The 26,726-nt window shown below is 38.0% G+C and overlaps 1 protein-coding gene across 4 annotated transcripts in view; it reads left to right on the forward strand.

The window, feature by feature from the left end:
* kcnc1a (potassium voltage-gated channel, Shaw-related subfamily, member 1a) overlaps positions 1–21,665 on the forward strand; it is a 35,695-nt gene extending 14,030 nt beyond the window's left edge. Inside the window, exons 2-4 of one of the 4 annotated variants that reach the window (XM_058382154.1) lie at positions 7,100–8,033; positions 14,557–14,742; positions 20,961–21,665. In XM_058382154.1, coding sequence (XP_058238137.1) covers positions 7,100–8,033; positions 14,557–14,742; positions 20,961–21,070 — 1,230 coding nt within the window. In that variant the 3' untranslated portion in view covers positions 21,071–21,665. Of the gene's footprint in view, positions 1–7,099; positions 8,369–14,556; positions 14,743–15,701; positions 20,416–20,960 lie in introns of those variants that run through there. The other 3 variants (XM_058382153.1, XM_058382155.1, XR_009203824.1) reach the window with 3 other exon arrangements.
* The last annotated feature ends 5,061 nt before the right edge of the window (positions 21,666–26,726 follow it).

The raw sequence follows: 26,726 nt of genomic DNA on the forward strand, positions 1-26,726 counted from the left end.
CAGAAAAGCAGACAGGATCTGGAATGTGGGTGCAAGGCAGCACTGGGTTACATAAGAGAACGTGACAGGCTTTTATCTTCAGGATGCTTCCTAGGTAGAACAAGAGAAAGAGGTAGAGACAGAGAGAGGTGATGTAAGGGGGAGGGGGAGGCTGCCATGCTATTTTTGAGATACTTGATCAAGGCTCTTCCCTTTCTCTCTCTTTTTCCCTCTCCATTCTGTCTCCCCCTCTCTCTTTCTCTCTCTCTCTCTCTCTCTCTGCAGTTTTTGCAATTTAATAGAAATACTTAAGAACAGAAACCAGTTAACTCTAACACTAGTGACCACTCAGCTATTTTTGCTCTGTAGGGACCATTTTGAAAAGAGCCGATTCTCTTATATTGCAATCTTGCACCCTCCCTCCAGCGTGCAGCATGCAATTATGGTTTTAGTACTAACACACAGGAAGCCATTTGAACCCATCACATTTATTATACCCGTACATTCTGCGCTGTGTTAATGCAGGTACGTGTGTCACTACCATTGATCACTATACTAAGATATTAATGTTTGATTTACTAATGCTTTAATGCAGTTGAACGTCTGCTTATCTTAAGTGGTTGGAATTATAGAAGGAGCGCAATGCTAATCATCTGAAATGTCTGCTTGTGGAAAAAAAAAAAAATCCATAAATGCATTAGGTTTTGTTTTTTTGTTCAATTACAATGAACATGTTCATCGGGATCAACGTGAAACAGATCTCAGAATTCAATAACCCCTTTCATTCCAGTAGTTAGGTCATCTTTGTAACCCTGGTTGGTGATTAAAAGGTCTTGATAAGATGCACCATACCCTACTATGAAAATGATCATTCTGTAGAGTAGTGTACTGCACTGTATTTCGTTTCTAATGGAGCAATACTGAAAATTATTTTCTTCTAATTGCCACAAATTTATGATGTATCAGCGTTGCTAAACCGTGCATTTGGGAGTGAAAATGGATTTGGCAGTTAATTAAACACATTTGGTATTTCATCATCTTTCATGTTAATCAGATCATTTTGATGCCGCTAGTCTTGACTGTATTTTCTGTATTCATCAGGAACTCTTTGTAATTCTTCGATGCAGAGTTACGGACTTTGACTTATGACTCAGACTTGAATTGAACTGAATCACAGCATGACTAGGACTCTTGAACAAAGAAATCCCTTCTTGAACAAAACATGAATAAAATCTAAGTAAATTACGACTTCCACAGTAAATAAATTGAACTGCTTGAGCTTGACTGGTGGTCCAGGGGATCCAATAACACGTGGAATGGGATTCTTCTGTCCAGAATACTGAAATGAATTCAGGTGCTGAACATTTTGTATGTAGATTGAAACTTGTAGTTCTATACTAAACTCTAAAAGGCAAAAAATATTGGTTATTTCTGATATAAAGTGTGTCATCCATCTATAGCTTGCAAATTGCAATCAATACAATTCAGGAGGGTAGTTTAAAAGTTCATTTTCAAGCTGCATGTACAGTATATATATATATATATATATATATATTAATGTTGCATTACCATACTTTATCCTGCATTCTTTAAAATAAATTATTCACTAACCTCTGACTCTCTCGGGTCATTTAAAAGCTATTTGGGAGCTTTTTATATCTGTACAGGTCTTTAGATTATCGTATAAGTATGCTTTACACAGTTGCACAAACACCTTGTGACAGGAAGTAGGAGGTAGAAAAATACTGTCCTGAATGTAGTTTTTATTAATTATTATCTGAGTCATTTAAAGATAATGATGTGGGAGAGACCTAGATGATTCATAAAGTATCCTTTAAAGTATGCAAAAAATGATCATTAAAAATTTAACAGTCAGAAATATAACAGCAGCAAAATTGTTCTTTGCGCTCCTGAGTCACTGTGGAAAGTCCAAGGTAGAGTTGCTAGTACAACTGTGTTACCAAAAGTTCTTTGATTGTATAATAACATTTGCTCATATGTGCACATCTGGCAGGTCTTTTTCTTAATGCATTATTGAGTAGAAAACGCATATCAGTCTTGCTTTTAAAAACAAATAATTAAAAGTAAATCCAATTATTTTTTCACAAACATAGACTATGGCAAACAAAGAGAAAGTATAAGTGCACTGAGACCTTCTATAATATACAGAGCCATTTCTCTACAAGTGGAAAGAAGTCTTTTTGTGTTGGATGGCTAAACTATATTGTCACATCATGAGTAGCAAGTTCATTTTATTTCATTTTTTTTCCTGATATACCATCAGGAAGGTTATATATAGGAAAGATTGGGATTATGTGGTGCATATAATGGCCATACCAGGCAATGATAAAAAGGTGTACTGCAGTTTGTATAAATCAGAAATATGTGTACACTATACTGACCTTGTTTCCCACGCAAAGACTAACACAAGAAAAATGAAGCTCTGTTTTCCAATGTCTGAAATCTTTAGGACAGATTCAGGTCTTTTGGTGTGATTTTTGGAATGTAGTGAGGCCGGGCTATTTTGCCGAGACCTGCCAACCCCGCTTAGTGCATAATGAGAGGAGAAAACAATTGATGAAGAGCTTTCAGAGCTACATACATATCAGTTACATGTCAGTAAAATAGAATGCATGTTATCGTTTTGCTTTTGGTCCATTTTAGACTATAACCATAACTAAAATGCATGACTGGTACTGTTGGAGCCTGTATAGTGTAGTCAGGGAGGTGGTGATGGATGATCTGTGGTCTTGCTGCACTTAGTTTAGCCTGAGAGGTTGGAGCAGTATGTAGTGGTTTGTCTTGCTGTAAGTTTCCATGCGTGGGACTCAGTGTAGGAGGTTTGCACAAGGCCTGTACTCTCTTCACCTGTAAAGCAAGCAAGGACACACTAAGAAAAAAAGGAAAAAGAATGAAATGTAGAATGAAAAAAAAAATGTGGAAATATACCGTAAATAATATTTAAGTTAGATATATATGAGAGTTCTGATGGAGCAGAGAAAAATGTCATCTTGTGCAATGGGCAAGATATTGCTACAGAAATTCATGATTCATGTGAATATTATGCATATGTGATCAAACTGAGGCCACTAGTTTTACTTGCTTCCTGTAAATATCTGTAGTTGTTATATAAAATGGGCAACTGCCATTCAAAGAAAGCCTGTAGGCTTGTTTTTTTTTTTTCTGAATTATCAATTGATTGTGAGAACGATGCCTCCAGATTTGTGATACTGAAAGCTGCTTTTAAAAAAAAAACAACACAAAACATGGGGATACTTTAATTGCATGCCGTTTCATATGTTATAACAGATGCCATATCTTGCTCTGACAGATTGTGTCCTGTGTTCTGTTGCAGTGTGGGTTACCATGGCGGGTAATTATCATCATAGCTGTCATAACGTTTCATTTCGTGACAGCTTAGACTATGGGGTAAATTTTGAAAGCATTTCAAAAAATGAAGGTTTACATGAAGTACATTTTTTATGATGCGTCATAAAACATATGATAACTAGAAGACTATAAGAAAAAATGACGAGCGGCAATAAGCAACATGGCATCAGTCACTTTAACTGCTATCGTGACAACTACTGGTAAAGGCAACAAAACCTTTTTTTATTAATGGCTGTAAAGCATCACAATGACAAATCGCAGTATACGACATCTATGATGGCCGTATGTGTTTATGCCAGTCTTGTTTTCATGCAGCAGACAAATGAATGCAAGTGCAGGTTTCCATGGTAGCAGGCAAACCAAACAGCTAAGCAAAACTCAGAAGCTTGGTCTCATGAGCTGCCAAAACATATGCCAAGCTGGTCAAACTGGACCAGATATTTTTTCCATAATGCTTCACTAAATGCTTGAGATTTTCTATCTCGGAGATTGCCTTACTGTTGTGTTATTTTCTTAAGAAATACTTGTCTGTGATGTAGCATTAGTAGCAGTAATTCTGCAGATTTCTTTCAACCAACAAAACACTATCTGACAAAATGGTCTACTAGCTTGATCAGTAAGACTTGCATTTTAGCAGCTGGTAGCTAATCAGACTAACAGGGAAGCAATCAAGCAGGTGTAAAGCAGACAAAACCAAATTTGCTAGACGCTGAGCAAGACAAGTGGATAAAAGGTCTCATTACAAACACAATGCTGGTACAAGACTTCAGAAAGTGATGTCGAGCGGCTAGGTTTTGTTATTGGTGTGTGTCATTAGTAATCAGGTTCCTTGGAGCGGGTACTTGATGGAGGTCATGAAGGTGATGATGTTGTGGGCTGAGGCTTATAGGAGTAACGTTGGGTGTAGATTCCGGATTTAAAGATAACATTAAGAAGACATTTCTTCACACCCTCGAAACAAGCTGGGCTTGTAGAAAGGAAAGAATATCTGAATTAAAGCTGTAGACAAGTTGTTTTAATTAAATAGCACAACAACTAGAAAATCTCTACTAGTTTGGCTATCGAAGACTGTAGCTGGTAGCTTGTCAGACCAAGCTGAATTTGTCAGCAGGGATACATTTCACTGATTTGAATGAAATTGAGTGGGCATTCCAGACTTCAATTAAGACCAGTTAGCGAGAGACAGAATAACAGACAAAGAGAAAGCGCTAGTGATGTCTCAAGGATCCTGAGTGCTGAAGGCTGCTACAGATGGCGTGATTATAGAGCTATTTCATATCTCTCATCAAAAAGCATTCAGCCCCAATCATGATTATAGACGCCAGTCTCTGGTTCTGGGACTTATATTTAGAAACATATTTAGAACCATTATCAGATATTGTGTTCAAATATTAATGCATTTGAATATCTAATTGTAAATGTAATAACTCTGTTTCGTACGTGTGTTCCAAATAGGTTGACATATTTAATTTTATATTATTGTCTACTGTTTAAGAGATCACGCTAGAATGCAGATGCTAAGTAAGGATCCCATTAGACAATGGATGCATTTATTCTTCAACACAACTAGGAATATCAGCAGTAGCAATATATCACTGTTAGGTGATGTATGTTTCTGTGAGAATCTCAGGAGATCAGAGAAAGAGTTGTAAATCAATAACTAATGTGTCCAGTCCTGTGTGTATTCACAGCAGAGCTGCAAAATGTTGACTGATCATGTAATCTAAATATGGGGCATCTTGTAGCTTCTACTTCATCAAAAATAATAAAATAAAATAAAATAAAATAAAATAACATAAATAAACCCAGCCCCCCCCCCCCCCCCCCTTGCAGCTAAATGATAACAGTGTTGGGTCTTTAGCACAGAATGTGCTCCAAAAACACAATGTGGTTAACAGATAATTAGCAGGAAATGCATCAGTTGTTTTTAATGATTTACTTTCAATCAATAATTTGGAGACATTTGTATTTTAAAGTGACTTTATGTGTCAATATCACAATTTCACTGAAAACTGAGTAAAGGAAGAATGTTAGAATTTTATTCTTTCTTGGAATGATATTCAGGGGTTGAGTGAACCTTTTATTTTATTCTTTCTTGGAATGATATTCAGGGGTTGAGTGAACCTTAGGGACACAATTAAAATATATCTTTTTGAAATAAGTAATATTAATATAATAAAATAATATATAATAATATAATGAGTAATATTAATATGATAAAATGACACAATTATGGAATCCCTGATTCATCCTGATTCAGCCCCTGCTTTACTGTTTCATTTATATTTAGTTTGCACTGTGGTATGATGCACACTGGCCAGTGTAGTTTAGTTTCTTGATCTGTTTTACCCTTGTTAAAGTAACAAATATTTTCTCATACCCCGGACTCAAAGATTAATTCAGATAAATGCAACAAAATCACCCGTAACCCTTTCGAGCACTATACTGGCACTTGACTTTTTACTCATAACAAATCGGTTATCACTGCAAGTCTGTTAAAAGACAAGCCAGAACACTGTTGGGCTTCTGTTTGTAGAGTATTGTGTACTGGTGAGCTGGAGGATGGGAACTGGGAAGGGTATGAGCCTACTGGGCAAAAAATTGTTTTTAATTCTTGTAAATTTTGAAGTTTTTAAATGTGCTTTCTCTTTCTGTTTGGAAATCTGACCACATGGGTAGTGTGGGAGATCAAATCCACTCTATCAGAGCTGTTTCAGCTGTACAAGTTATATGATACAAGTTAAAATGGTGCTCTATTAAAGGCACCATCCTTCTGTACATTTTCACCTTTTCGTAGCTAAGAATTATTAATGGACTTTGGATAGTCTGAATACCTGATTCATTCTTTATCTGACATCAATTTTACTTATTGAATAAAACTGCAAAGGAATTAACATGTTCCATCCATTGAGCATGGAATTGCGTCTCATATCAACCCACTAACCCATCTTTCACTGAAAAAATATTTTTGTATATATACTATAGGGCCAAAAGTGGACACCTGATCATTACATCTATACATGGGTCTTCCCTAAACTGTTGCCACAAAGTTGAAAGTCCACAATTATACTACAGTATGTCTAACATTACATTTTCCCTTCACTAGAACTAAGAGGCCCAAACTTATTCCAACATAACAATGCCCAGTGCACAAGGTGAACTCCATAACAATATAGTTTGCCAGGGTTAGTGTCAAGAACTTGATTGGTCTGCACAGAGCCCTGACCTCAGCCTGGAGTGAATTGAGCTGCCTACTGACATCCACACTAATGTTCTTTTGGATGAAAGAGCAGAAATTCCCCAAAAGGGCAAGTGGAAATCCATCCTAAAGGACAAATGTTACAGACACAATGGGGGATGAACTTTATTATTATGAACAGGTGTTCACATACTTATGGCTATGTAATGACCTTATACCTATGCATCTATATATAACATTGACTGGTGAATTATAAGGTAAATCAATGAGATGCCAATAGAGTCTAACTACCACTCAGAAATATAATTTATTACCTGTGCAATAAAATGATCTTGATCTCATGTTCCCACTTCTAGACCAGTGCCACTAAACCTTATCACTGCAGTTTTTATACTAGAAAATAGTAAGAAAATATTTATCTTTAGTTATATATATTATATATATGTAAAGTTATATTTTGTGTTTTTCCCTTTTCTCCCTTTGTCTTGCTCTCTCTTTCTCTTGCTCTCTCTCTCTCTCTCTCTCCTCCAGTGGGTGGCGTTCGCCTCTCTGTTCTTCATCCTGGTTTCTATAACCACGTTCTGCCTGGAGACACACGAGGCCTTCAACCCCATCATCAACCGCACGGACATTGATCCACAGGATAACAACATCACACGTGTCTACCAGGAGACTGAGACCGAAGTCTATCTCACTTACATCGAGGGCGTGTGCGTGGTATGGTTTACCTTCGAATTCCTCATGCGCATCACCTTCTGTCCCGACAAAAAAAAGTTCATCAAGAACGCCCTCAACATTATCGATTTTGTGGCCATCCTGCCTTTCTACTTAGAGGTGGGTCTGAGCGGCCTGTCCTCCAAAGAGGCTAAAGATGTGCTCGGGTTTTTGCGTGTGGTCCGATTTGTGCGCATCCTACGAATCTTTAAACTGACACGCCACTTTGTTGGCCTACGTGTGCTTGGGCATACACTCCGGGCCAGCACAAATGAGTTCCTCCTTCTCATCATCTTCCTTGCCCTTGGAGTGCTCATCTTTGCCACTATGATATACTACGCTGAGCGCATTGGGGCCCAGCCTAATGACCCCCGTGCCAGCGAGCATACACACTTCAAGAACATCCCCATCGGGTTTTGGTGGGCCGTGGTCACTATGACTACTCTGGGTTACGGAGACATGTACCCACAGACGTGGTCGGGCATGCTGGTGGGTGCGTTGTGTGCCCTGGCTGGCGTGCTCACCATTGCCATGCCCGTCCCGGTCATCGTCAATAACTTTGGGATGTACTACTCGCTGGCTATGGCGAAGCAAAAACTACCAAAGAAAAAGAACAAGCACATCCCACGTGCCCCACAGCTGGGCTCTCCAAATTTCTGTAAGTCAGGCACGAACTCGCCCCACCACAGCACACAGAGTGACACATGCCCGCTGGCTGCCCAGGACGAGGTTTTAGAAATGAACCGAGCAGGTAGGAAACCCTTCAGTGGCATGACCATCTGAATGCACGAAAAGAGACTAAATACTCCTAGCCTGAGAATGAGACTCAACCCTCTGTTTCCTTCCCTTCTGCCCCACTGACTTCTTTACTGTTCTCTCAGCTTGACTCCTGAATGCAACATTTCTCACTTTCCAGACAAGCAAGCAACTTCAGCATATCAACCTCCAGAGGCATTAAAAAAAACCCATTCAGCATTTTTTCCCATTCTGTTGCACACACATACACACACAGTGCCATCAAAAGTCTCGCTCTACACCACATACTTTTCTAACGCTGGATGCTTTCCTACTCTGGAACATATCAAGGTGAACTGCATTTTTATAGAAAAAAAAAGAAAAATTCATAGCATGCTCATTCGGCTCCATAATGAACCCGTGTTATACCGATCTAACTCTTAGGTCCTTAATGTGTTTGTATTGACATAGGACTATACATATTTATGTAGATCATATAATGGAGTCAATAAGAATATTAAGTGTTATTGATGTGTAGTTTGTAGTTGCACATAGACTGATGAAGCTGTAACTTTATATAGTACTATATACATGTATACACACATATACTTTAGGTAGCAAACTTTACATTTTATAATTAACTAGTAGAGGATAATTTGTGGTGTTTTATATAACCAGAACAACACTCCAGTGTTATTTGAAGCTTAATTTCTATGTATTTTTACCAATTGTAGCATACAGAATGTGTTATCACATACAGAAATTTTTTTCCCTATACTGAGAAAAGAACTTGTTAAATTTGTTTAATCCAAACTCACTTATTATTATTATTATTATAGCCAAGGCAGATGTAAAATGCGCCATCATATAATGCAGATTCAACAACTCCACAATAAACATAAATAGACATTTTTAGATGAGACAAACATGAAACAAAAAAATGCACTCGCATTACTTAAAAAAGATCGATTTGTACTATGCATAAATGTTTTGTAAGTGAATTTAGAGTAAGCGTAAATGTACTTATCTTCTCTGTACAGGGAAACATGTTGAAACAAACTCTTTAGTACAAATTTAGTACCAAACGTGTCAACCTACTACCTGTATAGTTCACAGACTGTTAATTAATTCTCCTTTATTCCACAAAGTGTTAATGCCAGGCAGTCACTACTACTCTTCTCTGAATCCTAGTGAGAAAGATACTGATCAGTATGAAAATTCTGCCCCCTGACATGAGTAAGTAGCCTGAAATGAGAGTAAGAGCAGATAAGTGCTTCCACTGGAAGTACTTAGAGACTGTCCACTTTCAAAAGAGGGAGAAAGATAGTAAGAGACAGAGAGAAAGAAAGATAGAATTGTTTCATTAGTGTGTAATTGAGAGTGGCCCTTCTTCTGTGTATTCAGGAAGAGATTATGCATAATGCTTCACATATATAGACGGATGTACTGTACACAAACACACACACACAATGGTACACCTGTGCTCAACGATGCCATCTCTCTTAGATACACACCAATCTGTAAATACACACACTCTTGTTCTTATATATTGCAGTATACACAGCTGCAATCCAGGAGGAATTTAATGCCAGTTGTTTAAGAAAACAGCTACTACTATGATATGTTTGCTAAGGAGAATAGTCGAACTGGATAGATACGTTAGCATTATACCTGTGTTAGGATTTCTAAGTGAGTGGAGTGGAGCATTTTAAATAAAACTTTTCACGCTGCCACATTGATATTTCACTTATTAGTACTATAAATGGTGAGGCTTATTTTCACATTCGCAGTCTCACCCACGTAGGTGTAAAAAAACTGCACTTGAAACTATTTCGAACCACTGCACGGACCTACATTTTGTCTGTCAGCCAGTGAACATCTTTGCAGGTAACTGAAGCTTGCTGGTGGTTATTTATATATTACCGCTTACTCTAGAATACAATTGCTGGCAATGAACATGTTGCAGTGTTTTTTTTCTTTAATAGTTTGGAACGATATGGTTTTAGGTTTTTGGAATATACGGCATCGTGGAAGATTGTTGTATTATTATAGCTGTGATGAAGGGGACCTGTGACAGGTGCTGTACTCAATGAATAAGGATGCCACTATTAGAAAAGGGTGCAGGGATAGCAATGAGTCATAACTGTGTGTGTGTGTGTGTGTGTGTGAGAGAGAGAGAGAGAGAGAGAGAGAATCACATTACAGCAGCATAGAAATGATCCAGTATTGTTTATCTGTTTACTTATAGCCAACCATTCTGGTCAAACAGTACAGTATAAATGCTTTGGACTTCAGTAATTATTTCCAAAATTAATATAATATTAAAATTATTGTATTATCTCAGACTGCTGACTCAGAAGTTCTATTCAAAAATGGTATAGTTTTCACTGTTTTTCCGCTCACCCTCCTTTTTCATTTGATGTCTTGTTTATTGCCTTCCACCACCACCACTGTTTTTTTTTTTTTTTAATATGGCACTGGAGCATGTTACCATGGCGACAGTGTCTGAGCAACCACAAAATAGGAATCGGGCTCTGCATCACGCCGCAGTCATTCAGCTCAACTTGAACAACTCCTGCAGAAAGCACACACACACACACACACACACACACACACACACACACTCACACACACACACACAAACTAGCAGAGATATTTGTAATGTAGCATCTTTGAAGCCTCATTTGCTTGTGCAGTTTCATTGGTTGCTTTTTCTAGCATTGCCTTCATGATCTGTGTGTAGACACATAAGGCAGACACGCCTGGTTAATCAGTTCGAGCTGCTTGACTCTGGGCATAATACCATGAGAAATAGCAAAGATGGACAGATGGCATTTGTCAGACTGGCACCAAACAGGAAAACACACAGCAGATGCAAAGCCAGCATGGACTTGCATTGCATGAACATACATTCTTTTTTTTTTTTTTTCCTCCAAGGTTGATGCACAAGTAGTGGTTTACACACATGCACAAACAGGAACCCTGCTGGTAAATAGCTCACCTTTCTGCTACAAGCTCTCCCATTCAGTGCACGCACACACATACACACACATACACACACACACACACGCTCAGATTGATGGAGATTAGTTAAGACAGTGCTTTCATTCCTGTAGTTAGTTCTTTACATCTGTAACATGCCACTGCACTGTTCAAATTCATGGACACCCTAGATAGGATGCACTAATTATTTACACCTACCAGAAACCGTTTTTCAGTCTGACACCAGTGTTGTCAGACTGACAGATGTCCTTTATTGACATCAAAACCTATGGTATACGGTATATGTGTGGCATCCATACACTGGACTAACAGCATGCAGCACATTCCCACTGGGAATTCACATCAACCTCTGACTGGGAAATTTGGGACCCCAACTGAATGTGTGCCATGCATACAGAGGAATAAAGAGAATAAAAAATTACAAATAAAAAATTGTACCACCTGGTTCAATTATGTGAAAGACAGGAGTCTTAAATATTATCTGCAATGGTACAAGTGGATGCAGTCTTTCATTCCAGTTAAGTAAAAGACACAGCCGCTAGCTGATTAGATTCCAGGAACATCTGATTAAACACATGAAATCAAGCAAACATGACTGGATTAGGAAGAGATGTGCTATTGTTTAACATGAGCTACGTTTTATGTTGATTTATGTTGGTTAATATAGGATAAAAACTGTTACTATTTAGCTATAGTTAACAGCTGAAATCTGTCAAAGCTGTGATCCACCAATTAACAATGCTCTAGAAGGCTTAATTGAGGTTGATTTAGAGATTTGTGTTGTAAATGTACTGCTGTGTGCCATCTCAGAGCAGAAATAGTGGAGTGGAAGTAGGGCAGTCCCATCAGAGCCCCAGTACGACTGCTCTCTGCCATGGCCTTGCTTTAGTTACCCTGCTTTTATATGTAAATAACACAGTCTTGGTGGTGCAGTGGGACTACAAGCTCTGGATCTTTATATGTTTATTCATAAAATCCAGGGCTGGCTGGTATAAATGGGCTAACAGGTCTACGACCTTTATAAAGGAAAAGAATATATAGAAAAAAGGTGCAGACCTGTTTCTTGTTTCTGACCTGAATCTTGTTGCTTTATATAGTGGATTCATTTTCACTTTTGAGGAGTAAAGCACAACAGCACTACCAGTGACAAAGTAAATATACACAGCGTAGTATGAATTCGATGCTGGGGCTGATTTCTTTCTATCCCAGAGTGTTGACTCATAGTGCTGTCACTGTCCCTCCGAGTTTTTGTGTGCAGTGAAGTTGATTATTTTAAAGCCAGCTTTACTTCCATATCCAAAATCAGTAATGAGTGAGAAGACAAAGCAAATGAATTGAATTACAAGTTACACAAAGGTACAATTGACAGAACCATACGTTATGCATACTTAAAAGAGCAGGACTTTTTTCTGACATGACATGATTACAAAATGACTCAAAAGACTTGTAGGAATCACGAATGGACCTGAGATCTTTTAATGTGTGTTTCTACGTCAAGTCAATGAGAGTTTTATCATTTTGACCGTACATAGTGAAATGAAACAACGTTCCTCCAGGACCAAGGTGCTACATAAAACGGCACAGAATTAAGGACTTAAAATTAAGTTAACCTAGCACACACAAAGTGCATAGTGTGCATCACAGTGCAAACAGACAAAAGACAGAAGACAGTGCAGACAGACAATACAATACTCTTTAGGACAGATGCATAATATAGTGCCGACCAGTATATAGCCAGAATGGTTCACTGTGCAAAGAAATGTACACAGATATGATAGTAATGTGTATAATGAATGAACTATGACTGCATGCTAAAAGGTTTAACCATAATGGTTTCATAATATTAACGTAGCAGTACTGAGCATAATACATTATATTACACATACAGGCTTGAAATCATGCCAGATTCTTAAACCTGAGTAATTGTTTATATTTAATGTTGCATTAAGTTAGATTTAAACAGCAGTGTTCAACTAATGTTATATGACCTCTCTCTCTCTCTCTCTCTCTCACACACACACACACAATCTTCACCCACATGCCCACACACATTTGCTGCATATATAATGTTTCACAAGAAACGAAAACATGCCATTACACATGCACATATTTGTGCGTGCTATGCCATGCAGCTCAGTATCCGCACATTTTTGTAACAAATGTCTATTTTAAGACAGAGGAGGGCACAGGAAGTGCAGATAAGCGACAGAAACAATAAACGAGCGAGAGGAATGCCTTAATTGTGTGTGTGGAGCTATTCTAAAGATGACTCACAGCCCACTCCCCTCTTTCCACCTCATGTCTTCATCCCGGGAGCTTTGCGTCACATCCCAGCACTTCCTTGGGGTGGTGTGTGTGTGTGTGTGTGCCTAGCTATTTATACACATATGTACAGAACTGTGTGTGTGAGAGAGAGAGATTCAACACTGTTGAGGGATTCTGAGCAGGTGAAACATGAAAAATACCCTGCACTGAGGACAGACACTAGAGAGTTCCTGCTGAATGGATGCCATATTTAATAAGGCATAATCAAGACTATATTTTGTAGCTGTTTGTTCAACAACAAGAGTAACATTGCCAGAGGTTGAAGTTAATTCCATCACTTGACCAAAATGAAGTTTGCTGTAATATTGCCAAACAGGCTGCAAAGGTCATTTATCGATAGCCTTTAGATTGCTGCATCTTGACTACAGCTGTTTTATGGGTGACCTTAACAAATGTAGGGAGGAACCTTTGCCATTAATGTGCAGCTCCTTTACAACAGCTTTTTGGCAGTGCTCTGCCTCCTTGGCTTTTTGTGATCGATGAGGCATAAATTTGTCAGAGTTCTCGGTGCCAAAGCGTGCACAGGTGAACAGGCTGGTTGCCATGCAGCATTTCTATAAATTCCTCTTCAGTATGAAACTGTCTTCTGATTCTCTATATTTAGCCCTTACCCAGCGTCGCTTACTGCAAGCTAATGAGACACAAGCATGCAAATGTATACTTCTATTTTAAATGTGCTTCATTTTGGGCAAATGGGCTTACTGTGTAAGGCTAACTGATCGAAATTAAATATTAAGATTGCGGTGTCCTGATTGGGTATATAGTCATATTTATTCTTTCTAATAATCACTGAGTATGAGTATTGCAGCCTGCAGCTGTGTGTTTTCATGCCAAGAATGACTATGCAATGTGTATTCAATACGCTTTAGCTATTTCACTCGCATATAAAGACAAATCACATAAGATCTCGGAACATTTCTAGGGCCCATAGTGTCTATTTGTATGTGTGCACGTCATGCTGAGGACATTCGGTGATCTATCCAAAAGAATGAGTGTGCTATTCCAATGCAGTTCACCGGGTCTTGTAAAAAAAGACCATAGAATGCATGTTATATTCGCCTCCTCCTTCAAACATAACCTCCTACCCTACAGAGGGCGCTGTACTCCCTTCATTCACTTCCTCTTCCTAACTAACCCCTGCTATGAGGCATGCAACCCGTCAAGCGTAGCCCTGCACCTGTATTCTCTCACATGTGCTTGTGTGTTCGAAGATCCCAAACTGAACGGTGAGGCGGCTAAGGCAGCGCTGGCCAATGAAGACTGTCCACACATAGACCAGGCCATTTCTCCTGAGGACGGGCAGATTTTTAGCCCCTGCGAACCACGCGGGGAAACTCCGTGTTTCCTTCTAAACATGACCGGCCGAGCCACGCACCCTGGTGCCAGAGTGAGAAAAGGTACGTAGTAGCTATTCACATGCACATAAATGCATATTCACTCATAAGCTATCACAAAATTAAATGTTCTGCATACACATAGCGAACACAGCTCATCTCAGTGTCTCAAAAATTATACCGAACCAGAGCACACTCATAACAGAGAGACAGTGAAAAGGCCTAAGAACACAATGCAGATAAAAAAAATCTTCTATTAGAATTTTTTCCACACAATATAGCCTTGCACTCAGACACCATTCAAACATGTCTGGACTACAAAAACTTTTTCGGTTAAAAAACATTTTCAGTTTTTTATATTTAATCCACATTAATTCCATTAGATACTAACCTTATGTTCACACTAGCAAGCGAACATTCTAGGACAAGCAACAATCTTTTTCTGTTGTACATGCTCAATATGGAGCGCAATTACAGCAAAAGCAGCAGGAGACAAGCAACATCTGAAATGAATGTAGATGCATTAAAGCAATTGGCTCAAATGTTTCCATGGACCAGAGTTTCTATGGACCATGTGGTCTGACGTTTATTCAGTTCCCTGATTGCAACTTTAGTTCCTACCTGCAAATAGTTCCCATTGAAGCAGTTGCTACATGCCTACAAGAGGCTACAACTGACACAAATAAACTTGTCACTTGCGAGTGTGAAAATAAGGTAATGGATATGACATCTTGAACCTCTAGAGCTACATAACTACATTCCTTCAACTCACTCCACTTTTCTAAACATGCAATAAGTTTTTTTTTTTTTTTTTCCTCTCAGCACCGTCTTGCATTATGTTCAATCTCACTTTGACTCGCATACAGCTGCCTCCTGGGGCCAACCTTAATCTTTCCTTTTTTCTGTTTTTTTCTTTGTCGTTTGTTTGTTTTTTACTTGTTATCTCCTCCACTTGCCTGTCTGTATGTCTGTCCGTTTGTGTCTGTTATTCCTGTCATTTTTTCCCCCTGATTGGCCTATAGCTGGAACATTCTCAGGGAGGGCAGGGGGTGATCCGGCCGGTCCCACGCTAGGCTATCCACTGTTGCAGCTAGGGTGGACACACAGCCAGGAGGATGGCCATGCCAGAGTCACCACCTGACTGCCAGCCCCACTTTAATCACTAATAGCAGAATGCAGATGCCTTTTAGGACAGCATTAGCAACTAAGAGTCCCTCCATCCCCTGCAGCTTGTGAGATCCCTGTCACATCTACACACTATTTAAATCAGTATAGGGAAACACTGCTTGTACACACTCACCCACCTGCAGCCATCGTAATTACAACCAAGACTGTTTAGATGGAAATTCAAGCAAGGAGTAGGTCATAGATAACCATTATGGACGAGAAAGCTTTCAGCAAGATCTTTTCATCTGTTGTAGCCAGACTGGAGATGGTCATATATCTATGTATAATATTCTAAACAGAGGCTACGTAAGACCAATAAAAGTTGAACCAGTGTCATCACTAGCCAAGCAATAGCACTGTCTCTCTGTGTCTTGTGTCCAGCTCTGTGTGAGCATGCTCTGTTCAATTCCACGTTTCTACTTTTAGAAGCACCATAAGAACAATCAACAGCTACATACCACACGCACTTCTCCTACACACACATATTTCTGTCTCAGTTTGCTGTTTAAAATGTGTTGAATGTGTTTGTAAGAGCTTTTGTCAGTGTGAAAGTATTTTTATGTACATATGTAGGCTATGTCAGCAAGTGAGAGAGAGAGAGAGAGCGAGAGTGTGAGAATGAGAGTGTGTGTCCAAGTGTGTTTGGTTGTATGAGTGTTTGCTGTGTTAATATTGCTGTTTTGAGGCAAATTCTGTAATTTGGTGTGCTGCTGTGTGCTGCATGTTTTGGGCCAGTTTATGAGCCTTCCTGCATGCTTTGTCCTGCTGCAAAGGGCTGGTATTGGTTGGAAGAAATGGATCCTGTAGTGATTACATAACCAGGAACGTGTAGTAATGAATAGGTAAATGAACTTAGTGTTGATCTTGATAACAGCCATAACAGTTACTGCTTGTAATCTTTCAGGCAAAAGCAGAGCCTTTCTGGGCAGCTGTAAGATGATTTCAATATCACTTTTACTGAGGGATTTTTGGGCCCTATCTACTAACGCTATGCATCTACCTGATACTGCAGACAAGGAAGCCATGCAAAACTGTGGATCTACTGAACCAGCAATATGTTAATTAAAATACTACATCCTCAATAGATCACTTTCAAAACTGATCATAACCACCATCATAAATATGGGGTTAAAACAGCTGTAATTAGTACTTCTTAGGCCTAATCCACACTAACACTAATAATGAAATGAAATGGCCATACTATCATTCCATAAGCTTTCTATCAACAAATAAGCCCAAAGATAATTGAAAAAAAGGCATGACAGGTGTCTGGCATAAAGAAATATTTGCACTGGGTATATAACCCATGATTTCGAGCCAGATTATTGCTTGTATACGTGTATACAAAGCTGTCAAACTGAAAATGAACAAAACAGATAAGAAGAGATATGCTTTCATTAGTAGCATGGATTCTAGTGTGTAATGAGGTATGAGGTAAAAGGCAGGACACTCTGTATGAGCTGTATTGAGACAAATCCATAGCAGGGGTCAAAATATAGGCAGGCAGTGTTATATGGGGATAATCTATAATACATGTCAAAACCAGGAAGTATACTGAAACAAGGCTTGGACTTAATGTTATATATATATAAAAAAAATACAATTAAACTTTACAAAGCTACATTGAACTTTGCAAAGCTATATTCAGGTTATACATAAACAGCCTAATCAGGGACTGACACAGAACAGGTGAACACACTCAGTTAACAAACCAATGATATGACAGATCAGAGATAGGTCTAGAATAGAAAACCAAATCACATAATGCAAAGGAGGAAACTGAGAGTCTTAGTGAAAATGTCCACAGTAGGCCTTAGTAAATATGGCCCCCTTGAAGTACAAATACATTTTCCAAATACCTCAAACATATTTGTAGCAGTTCTCCTAAACCTTGTTCTCTATCTATCATCCTCTATCTTACCTGATATCAGCCCAAACATTTCCTATGTGCATGTGTGCTCTGTTTTTTAACTGCATGAAACCTGACAGCTGGTAAAATGACCCAGAGCAGCTGACAACTAAATCCAGCTATAACTCCATCCAGAAAAGTGAAAACAGAGCTCAAAGTCTCTGTATATGACAGTCATTTGCATATTCTTCTTCATCGAACCAAGGTCAGAAAAAGTACTGGCACATGGGCAAAATAGTCAACAGAGCTGGCCAAGTGGGTATTGTTATCCGCTAAGTCCTGTGCTCAGCTTGTTCTTGTGCAGAGCTCCCATTCTCCCTTTATCCTGTGGGGAATGAATGGTGAAGTAGGGAGCAATGTCCTAATCTGTCTGCTAGAACTTCGGTTCTCCCTCCTTCTCTTCTAACCCCATAGCCTCTTGTTGTGTTGGTGTGCTCTGTCCTTTTTTTGTCCTTGTCGAAATTGGAGCTGTGCTTCTTTCTCTGGCTTTCTTCTCTCCTCTTTCCCTGTCTCAGTGGCTTTCTGTCACTACTGTTTGTCGCTTTTCAGCTGTTAGAAAGAGAAAAAAAAAAACAACAAATCTGTCAAATGTCAAAAGAAGTTCTCAGGGAAAGTGTATACACCAGGCTCCAACTGCATATCCTACATATCTAATTGCAAACATACTTGAGGTTTCATTTAATCCTCCCTTTTGATTTTTTTTTGCACTGTAGCCCTGTTTAATTCACCAGCAGACACATGTACATCAAATCAGAACAATAAATCTTTAAATGCAGTCTGTGAGTGGCGACGTGTAGCTGAAACGAGAGCCCAAGACCTTGAGCGGTTTCCTACCCATGCTGCACCTTTTCTTTGTCTTTGCCTTGTCTGTTTCTTAATCCACAAAAATCTGCTCAGCTTCAAGTCCCCTTCCTTTTTACTCCAGTTCACCTGCAAAACAGGTTTCCACCTCTGTCCAGTCTGACAGCAAAGCCCCCTGCCCTAACCCCCCTAAAAAACATCTCCCGCATGCCACACTCTCTTTCTGCCGTCCTGAACAGCTGTCTCTCTCTACTGTTTCCTCTTTCTCTATGTCTCTGTCCATCTCTACTCTTTTTTTGGCAAATCTGGATTGTCCAAGAATCCAATGCTGTTTTTTTTTCCTCCGTGAGAAGTCTCCTCACCTTATTTTTCCCTCCCAAACGTCCTCATTGTGTAAGCTGAGTTGAATGGCCGAGGCGCAGTGGCAGGATGACCCTGAGCAACCCCACCCTCCCCTGTATTCTCTACTACAGATTCCTGTAAAGACGAGACTGTCCTAGTTAAGTATATGCAGGCAGAAGCGCTCCGTGTGACCTGACCACAGGACCACAGCGACTCAGAGAGGAGAACTTTCTCTCCAACGTTTCTTGGCTCCACAGTGGCTTGAGGTCACTTTCCAATGGAGAGAGGCATGTAGAGAAAAGGAAAGAGACAAGTCAGTAGGATACTGGTACTACGTTGGAATTTCCTTCACATACCATGAATGCGAAAGCTTTGTTTTTTTTTTTCTGTCTGATGACCCTCTCCAAGCAGCAAGGGGTCTTTATTTTTTTTTTTTTTTTGGACAAGGACAATTTTTTTTTTTAAAAAAAGGACTGAAAGTGTGGACAAAAATCCATCAGCACCGAAGACATGGTACACTCTGCTGTTGATTTGACAAAGTGGAAGAACATTAATAATCAATGGCTCATTATAACCACTAACACTTCTAATGGTATCATCTACAATGTCCTATGTGACAATTGTAGAAGGCTTACATTTTAGCATGAGTTGCATGGTGGTATGTTTAAAAAAAAAAAAAAAAAAAAAAAAAAATTGCTTACTGCTGTTATGAATATCTGTATGAAAAAAAAAATATATTTTCTTTCTTCACTTTTTGAATACGCTTCATGTAGCCATGATTACAAGATGTTCAAAGATGTACATTTCCTTAGCAGCAAATTATTCACGTTTCCATATTTTCATTTGTGCTTCTAAATACCTGTAAGCCAGCTCTGGTCATATTGACCTCAAATCTCGAATGAGAATCAAATCGTTGCTAAGGAGAACAAAAGAAATGATTTCAGCAAGCTTTCTGTGTGCTCAATGCAATCTTTTCATCTTGTTTCTGTTTGGCATGCTTGTGCTATTGAATCGTACTAAGAGAAAAAAAAGAAAAGAAAAGAGAGCAAATTTAGTTGATATTTTTCTGTTTTATGCTATAATATTGGTGCGTAGATCATGTGGAGAGCTATCGTGAGCAGCTGTTTATTTCACATATTAAAGTACAGACTTTTGACAGTGTTATTTTTGAAAAATAAATGACTGAAAAAAAAAAAATGACCAAAAATGTCATAGTGTTAAAAGAAGGGAGTCGAGATGTGCGTTGCACAGCTTTACTCATATCTTTTCTTTTAGGTACAAAAATAATTGCAAATAATAATAAAAAAAACAAAACAAAAGACAACAACAGATGTATATTTACAACATAAGAGCACTGTATGCAATTTAGAACTGCGGGGAGTGAATCAGATGCATGCACAATGTTATGCAAAAAAAAAAGAAAAAGAAGAAGTTAAATAAATAAAATAAAAAAAGTCAATAGATAAAAGAGCACATGATTCCAATTCTAGCATGAAATAAATTTTGTATGAAACCTGTTTGCAGAGTTTGGTTTTTCATTGAATGGAAATGAATGTTTTATTTTATTTTATTTTATTTTATTTTATTTTATTTTATTTTATTTTATTTTATTTTATTTTATTTTATTTTATTTATTTATTTATTTATTTATTTATTTATTCTCTCCTGGTATGTATAGATACTCTCTTTGGCCTGGTGATCAAAGGGCAAAAAGAGGTTGTCAAAAAAATGATTGAAGGGAGGAAAAGAAGAGAGCGTGTGACGGAGATAGCATGTCAAACTGCACTTACAAGCATGGAGACAAACGAAACAAGTGACATTTTTTAAGGGAACAGCAGATCAACTTGGGCTGCATGGTGTAAACTTTCAGAAGAACCACCATCATGTATAATGCATTAACCCACAGCATGGTCGAGATGCATGTTTAACTTTTCTGCTCTACCATTCCGTGCTCCTTTTATCTCTCTTTGCCTTCTTTCCATTTCCCTTTTGAACATCATCTGCCACTCACCTGTCTGAGTAATAACTGGTGTGTTGTCTCTCTTCTTTTTCCTGTGTGTAGCGGCGGAGCGGCCTGGCCGGAGCAGGCGGCCTGCAGACTCTGTGTGTGTCATGAACCGTGGTGTTCCGACCACTCTGTGCATGGCTCACAACACTTCTGATCCCACCTGATTATCTTGTCTAATTGTCGTACATAATTCGAGTGGCTAAACCAGCTTACAAGAGGGAAGCGTCTTCTCATGTACCTCCCTCTCCTTTCTACACTTTTCTAGGAAGAAACCTTTCCACCCTCGTTTTTTTTTGTCCGTTGCACATCTTCCTGTCAACTTTTCTATTTGTGGTGTAACTGTGATGTGAGTAAGACTGTGTTTGACTGCATGAGTGTTATCATTCGTGTGACTATCCATGTTGTTAATGGGCTTTTTGTGTCTACTTGTGGTTGCCATTGATAGTCCAGAGTAATGTTTTCCCTGTTCTCTGTAAGAACTTGCTCACTAACCACTTGTGTTTGTTATTCGCTTCAGCCATTCATGAAATCGCTTTTTTTTCGATAGGTATTTCAGGTGTGCTTCTGTTTTTAATGTTACTGCTATACATGAGTTGCCTTTCTTTGCGCTTTGCACATGCTAGCCTGTTAATTCCTTCAAGCTAAGTTAAGGTCTGGGGTTTAAACTGAATTTTATATTTATATTTATATATATATTTATATCTTCACCTGTTGGGTATGGACCTAGCAAGTATTTCAGTGGATCAAACCAAGCATGAGAGAAACAAATACTGTAGAAAAATCTATATATATATATATATATATATATATATATATATATATATATATATATATATATATATAAACCCATAGTTCAACAAGTCCCACTTTCTGAGTATGACCCATTATCTATAATGTTCATTAATGATATAAATGTTTAATGACAATTGGACAGAGTTTATATATATATATATATATATATATATATAAAGGTTTATATATTAGGTTCAAAACAGATGTTCAGAACAATAAACAATAACTATTGTCCCTATTCAGTCATTTATCAAGAAACAATTTTATGTAGCTGCTTTTCACAAATTGCAGTAGAATGGCGTATGTGCCAGTTTTTAAACCAACTTTACCTCAACCTCATTTTGTTTCAGTGCCAACCAAAACCCAAAGGATACAAATGAACATAACAAGGATTATCTTTGACCTTACTGAGTTTTGTATAGACAGTATTAATGGCAAAAGTGTATGTTTTTAATGCATGTGTATTTTGCCATTTATGGATAGCAAAAGGAGCCCTACTATAACTATAACTATAACTATAACGGGTAGGTTTGTAGGACCTGAAAATCGATTTATTATCACAAAATGATGCACTTTATATAATAATCAATGATAGTGTATGTGGATTTCTGAAAGATTACTTGAAATGATTAATAAGTATGGCATGAGTAATTAGAAAGCACTATAATGTTTTTTTTGCCTTTTATCTAGTATAATACAGCAATACAGTCACTGGTTATAGTATACTGCCATTTAATATCTTAATATTACAAGGCTTGCCTGCTACTTTTATTCAGCATGTCCAAGATCCTGAACAAGATCTTGAGCACACACATACAGTATATTCTGTTATGCTTTTAGGTGCCTAAGTGTTACTGTATTTTATACTCTGTCATTTGAAGACTGAGATAAAATGATATATTAGATAAAAAAAGCAAACAGCATGATTTGCAAATATTAAGCTATATTGCATTCCTCGGTTCAACATTTTATATAAAACGTCGACCTCGAAAAGTGACCTTGGACACGTTAACAAGCATGACACATCACTTTTCTCTTACAGAGACTTTTGAGTAACGGGAAATTTAAAGCCTCTTCTGTAATACTGCTTCAAATCTCCAGTGTGAAATTGCCAGAACTGGCAGTACTGCAAAAAAAAAAAAAAAGCAGAGGTGAACCTCAGATCTCGAGCTGTTATTGTGCTGTTTCAGCAGTTCCTGACGGAGATAATGAAGAGGATCTTATGAAGCTCATATCCACCAGGAACAAGGAGAAACCCACACAAGAGCTGAGCAAACTATAAAGGCTACTTTTCAAAGCGAGCCCTTTGCAGTTGTTTTTTTTTTTTTTTTGTGACATTTCATAATTTCAATAAAAAGACAGCGATTTCAACGAATAAAACATTCTTTCTATTCATATACTTTTGTGCGGCGGTGTTTGTTTATATTTTATTGTTTCCTCTTCACAGTCTGCATAGATTATTAAAAAATTGTGCCTTCAAACGAAGTACTGCCCCCCGTGTCCTAGACGTGAAGTTCACAGTGTTGTTCTATATATACACTTATTTTTTTCATCTTGGTGTTTGATGTTTGTGCGTGTGTGTGTGCGTGTGTGTGTGCATGTGTGTGTGCGTGTGTGCGTGTGTGCGTGTGTGTGTGTGTGTGTGTGTGTTCTTTATTCCTTGTTCTCTTGCTGAGCTTTGATCTGTTCAGACACTATGGCAACCCTGTTACCTAATAGCGTAACCATAGCAACACAAGTGTGTGATCTGTTCTCAAGGGCGGTCCGAATTTCCCATGACTCTATGCTGCATGGGCTTAGCATTCCGAATCTTTCTCTTTTTACTATATTACCGATAATTAGTAAAAAAAAAAAAAAAAATTCAGATGAATTTTTCATTCTTTATGTGTGTGTGTGTGTTTGTGTGTGTGTGTTTGTGTGTGTGGGTGGGTTTGGGTATGTGTGTTTTTGCATTCAAGTACATAAGTATTAAATAATGTTATATATATATATATATATATATATATATATATTCTGAATTATAGTGAAAAGCAAGTCATGGAAAGACAGGAAGTTATTTCGGCCTGTTCAGTACTACTATAATTCAGACAGTTTTGCTTGAGTGGACAGTATGTGAATTCACAGGTGAGTAATTGCTTGATGTGTGTGCTGCTTCCTGGCTGTCACACAGGAAGTGTGCTAAACCTTCACTTCCTCTCACAAATTCCCCATCGCAGGGATCAGCTTTCTCAAAGATCAATTTGTTCTGATGATTGAACAGCAGCATAGAATATTCCAGTAGTGTTCCACAGCATTTCATTAGCAATTAGAACAGAGATCATGGGACTACACTTGTCAGGTGCTAGACATATTTCATTCAGTTGATGTGTCTGTGATCGGTGTATAATAATAGCTAGGCTGTAATGTATTTTGGAGCCCCAAACAGTTGATTCTCAAAATAAACATAAGGACTACACTTTACTATACAATTATATTATTATACCAGGTTCACACCTGGCAACCTTTACGCATTTTCCATAGGAACTCCACATTTAATAATCACAATATGTTTCTATATGTTATCACTCCACAGTTTGGCACAAGAGTCCCCCTGATATTGATTTAAATGACTGACAAATGCGTTACAAGTATTTTGAGCTCTCCTTCTATTTGTTTTTTGAGCTGATACTCTTGTCTCATGTCTTGCTTGAAAGATCTAGCTTTCTTATTAATGTGAAATAAGATCTATCAGGGTATGTTTGACCTAGATGACATCTGACTATATTTAACAAATAAGTGTCAGAGCTTACATTTTACAAGAAATGTTAAGTAGAAAGTAATGTAAGTAGAAAAAAGTAACTAAGAAAACACTAAAAATTCTCATGAAGATTGTAAATTTTATGGTTTATTGTTTGTCAATTCCAGACCATAGGCGGATTTGAAATCTTGTAATTAGTGACAGTTTATGGCAGAATCTTTGCAAGCATATAAGTCTGCATAGAATAAGCCATTTTACAATAATCTATCCAAGCATGGGAATACACAATACATAACATGCTGATATTGGACAAGAAAAAATTGGATTGGAAAAAATTCATTCCATCTGAAAAGAGCTTTAAAAATTAATGATGAAAAGCCAAAAAACCTTCCAAAAATCTTGAAACAATTGTTAGCTATATGTAAGGGACGTGAATCACTTTGTTTGTGTGTGTGTGTATGTGTGTGTGTGTGTGAGAGAGTGTGAGTGAGTGGCTTCACAAAAGCTTCATTTGTAATAGTAATTCACATATCATCAAAGTCCAGAGACCTTTTTTTACTCTCCGTCTCATGGTTATGTAAGCCTTGCGGTGCTTTCTGAATTTACCTGATTCATTCTGTTGCTATGGTAACAAAGAAAATATCTCCCTCCATGCCGACACCGACACCGACACACACACACGATACGTTTACAAATCTCTCTAGAATGGCTATCTAGATAAAGAAACAAACACCCACACCCCTAAATCTAAAACTCTCTAGTCTCTCCTTGGCTTTAGCAGTACAGCACTGCATTTTACATCCGCAGCACTAACAACGCCATGGCAACATGTTCTACATACACGCTTCTCCTCATATTAACCCTTTCACAGGCTATATTCGCGTGTGATACACAGCACAGCATCATCGGTTAAGCGTAACTAATAGGGCAGGAGAAAAAGAGAAGAAAGCCAATGATATAAAGATACATGATATATAAAGATTTAAAGTGAAGTCTATGGATCAAGAGAGAGATGAGAAGAAACTTGCACAACTGCTGCATACACTGGATGCAGGAAAACCCCTGAGCTGTCAATGAGAGAGAGAGAGAGATAGGAGATATACATGCATCTGAGCTCAGGTACACAGCTACTGCAGTATTTCACAGCCCAGTCCTCAAACCCCTTGAGACAGTCCACATTTTTGTTTCTTCCCAGCTTTTAGCAAAGCCGTATAAAGTATTCACTGTTCCCGCTTGGTACAGACCTGGGAGGCCCTAACAACTTTGGATACACTGACTTACAGCATAAGGGTGGGTATACTTCTCCCTAACATCTCCCCAAGTCTAACAAGAAGACACATGGGCTGTACATTTCCCTTTTGTTCATGTACATGGACACAGTCTGGGTTATAGTTACTTGCTGTGATGCAAACAACATGGTGAAAGATGTGACAATATGATGAAACTTGTTAGGCTGGAATAAGTGGGAAAAATGGACTGATACAGGGATATAACTTAAAACAAGTGCAGACAGACAACTTGGAAAAGACAACACTATAGACACAGACACACAGAAGAAGAAGAAGAAGAAGAAGAAGAAGAAGAAGTGTGTACCCCATAAATATGGTATAAAAAATACACTAACTTTGTATGATGAGAGATCTTATTTCTATATTATTTTTTCAATTTTTATAGATCAGTTTATCATAATTGTCTATTTGGCTTAAGAACATGAAGAAGTGTAAATAGAGTTGAGGACAGTCCAAGTCTATGACTAAAGTGAGTGGTTCCTTTATTTCATTGTTTCATGAATTTCTATGTGAAAAATAACAAACAGGGCAGTTACAACAAGCAATACAATATTTGAATAATTTATTTATACCAGACAGCAAAGATGAAGTAAACAACAGTCTTGTTTCATGTCTTCCACTTTTTCCTATAACTCTTTATCCCATAACTCACTTTTTTCACTCTCTTCCTCAGAATTGAGGAAATTCCATTCATGCTACTTTATTTTGATGATGTTACTGCATATAGATTGACAATTTATAATAATCTTTCAGTCTTTTCACCTTTACTAATGTAAACATGTTGGGACTAACAGTCACCAGTGAGGCAACACAATCTAAGGGCAATTGCTAGAAATAGAAATCAGTGACTATCAAATACACAATACTAGCATAGCATCAGAAATAAGGCAGACGGGGAATATTCATGTGGCCAAACAGCATTACCGTGTACTGCAACACATTTTCTTCAGTAGCAGGTTTTTAAAAATATGTAACATAAGCAGAAGCTTTCCCAATCCTTTT

The sequence above is a fragment of the Hemibagrus wyckioides genome, linkage group LG27 (genome assembly GCF_019097595.1).
Source record: "Hemibagrus wyckioides isolate EC202008001 linkage group LG27, SWU_Hwy_1.0, whole genome shotgun sequence".
Taxonomy (NCBI): domain Eukaryota; kingdom Metazoa; phylum Chordata; class Actinopteri; order Siluriformes; family Bagridae; genus Hemibagrus; species Hemibagrus wyckioides.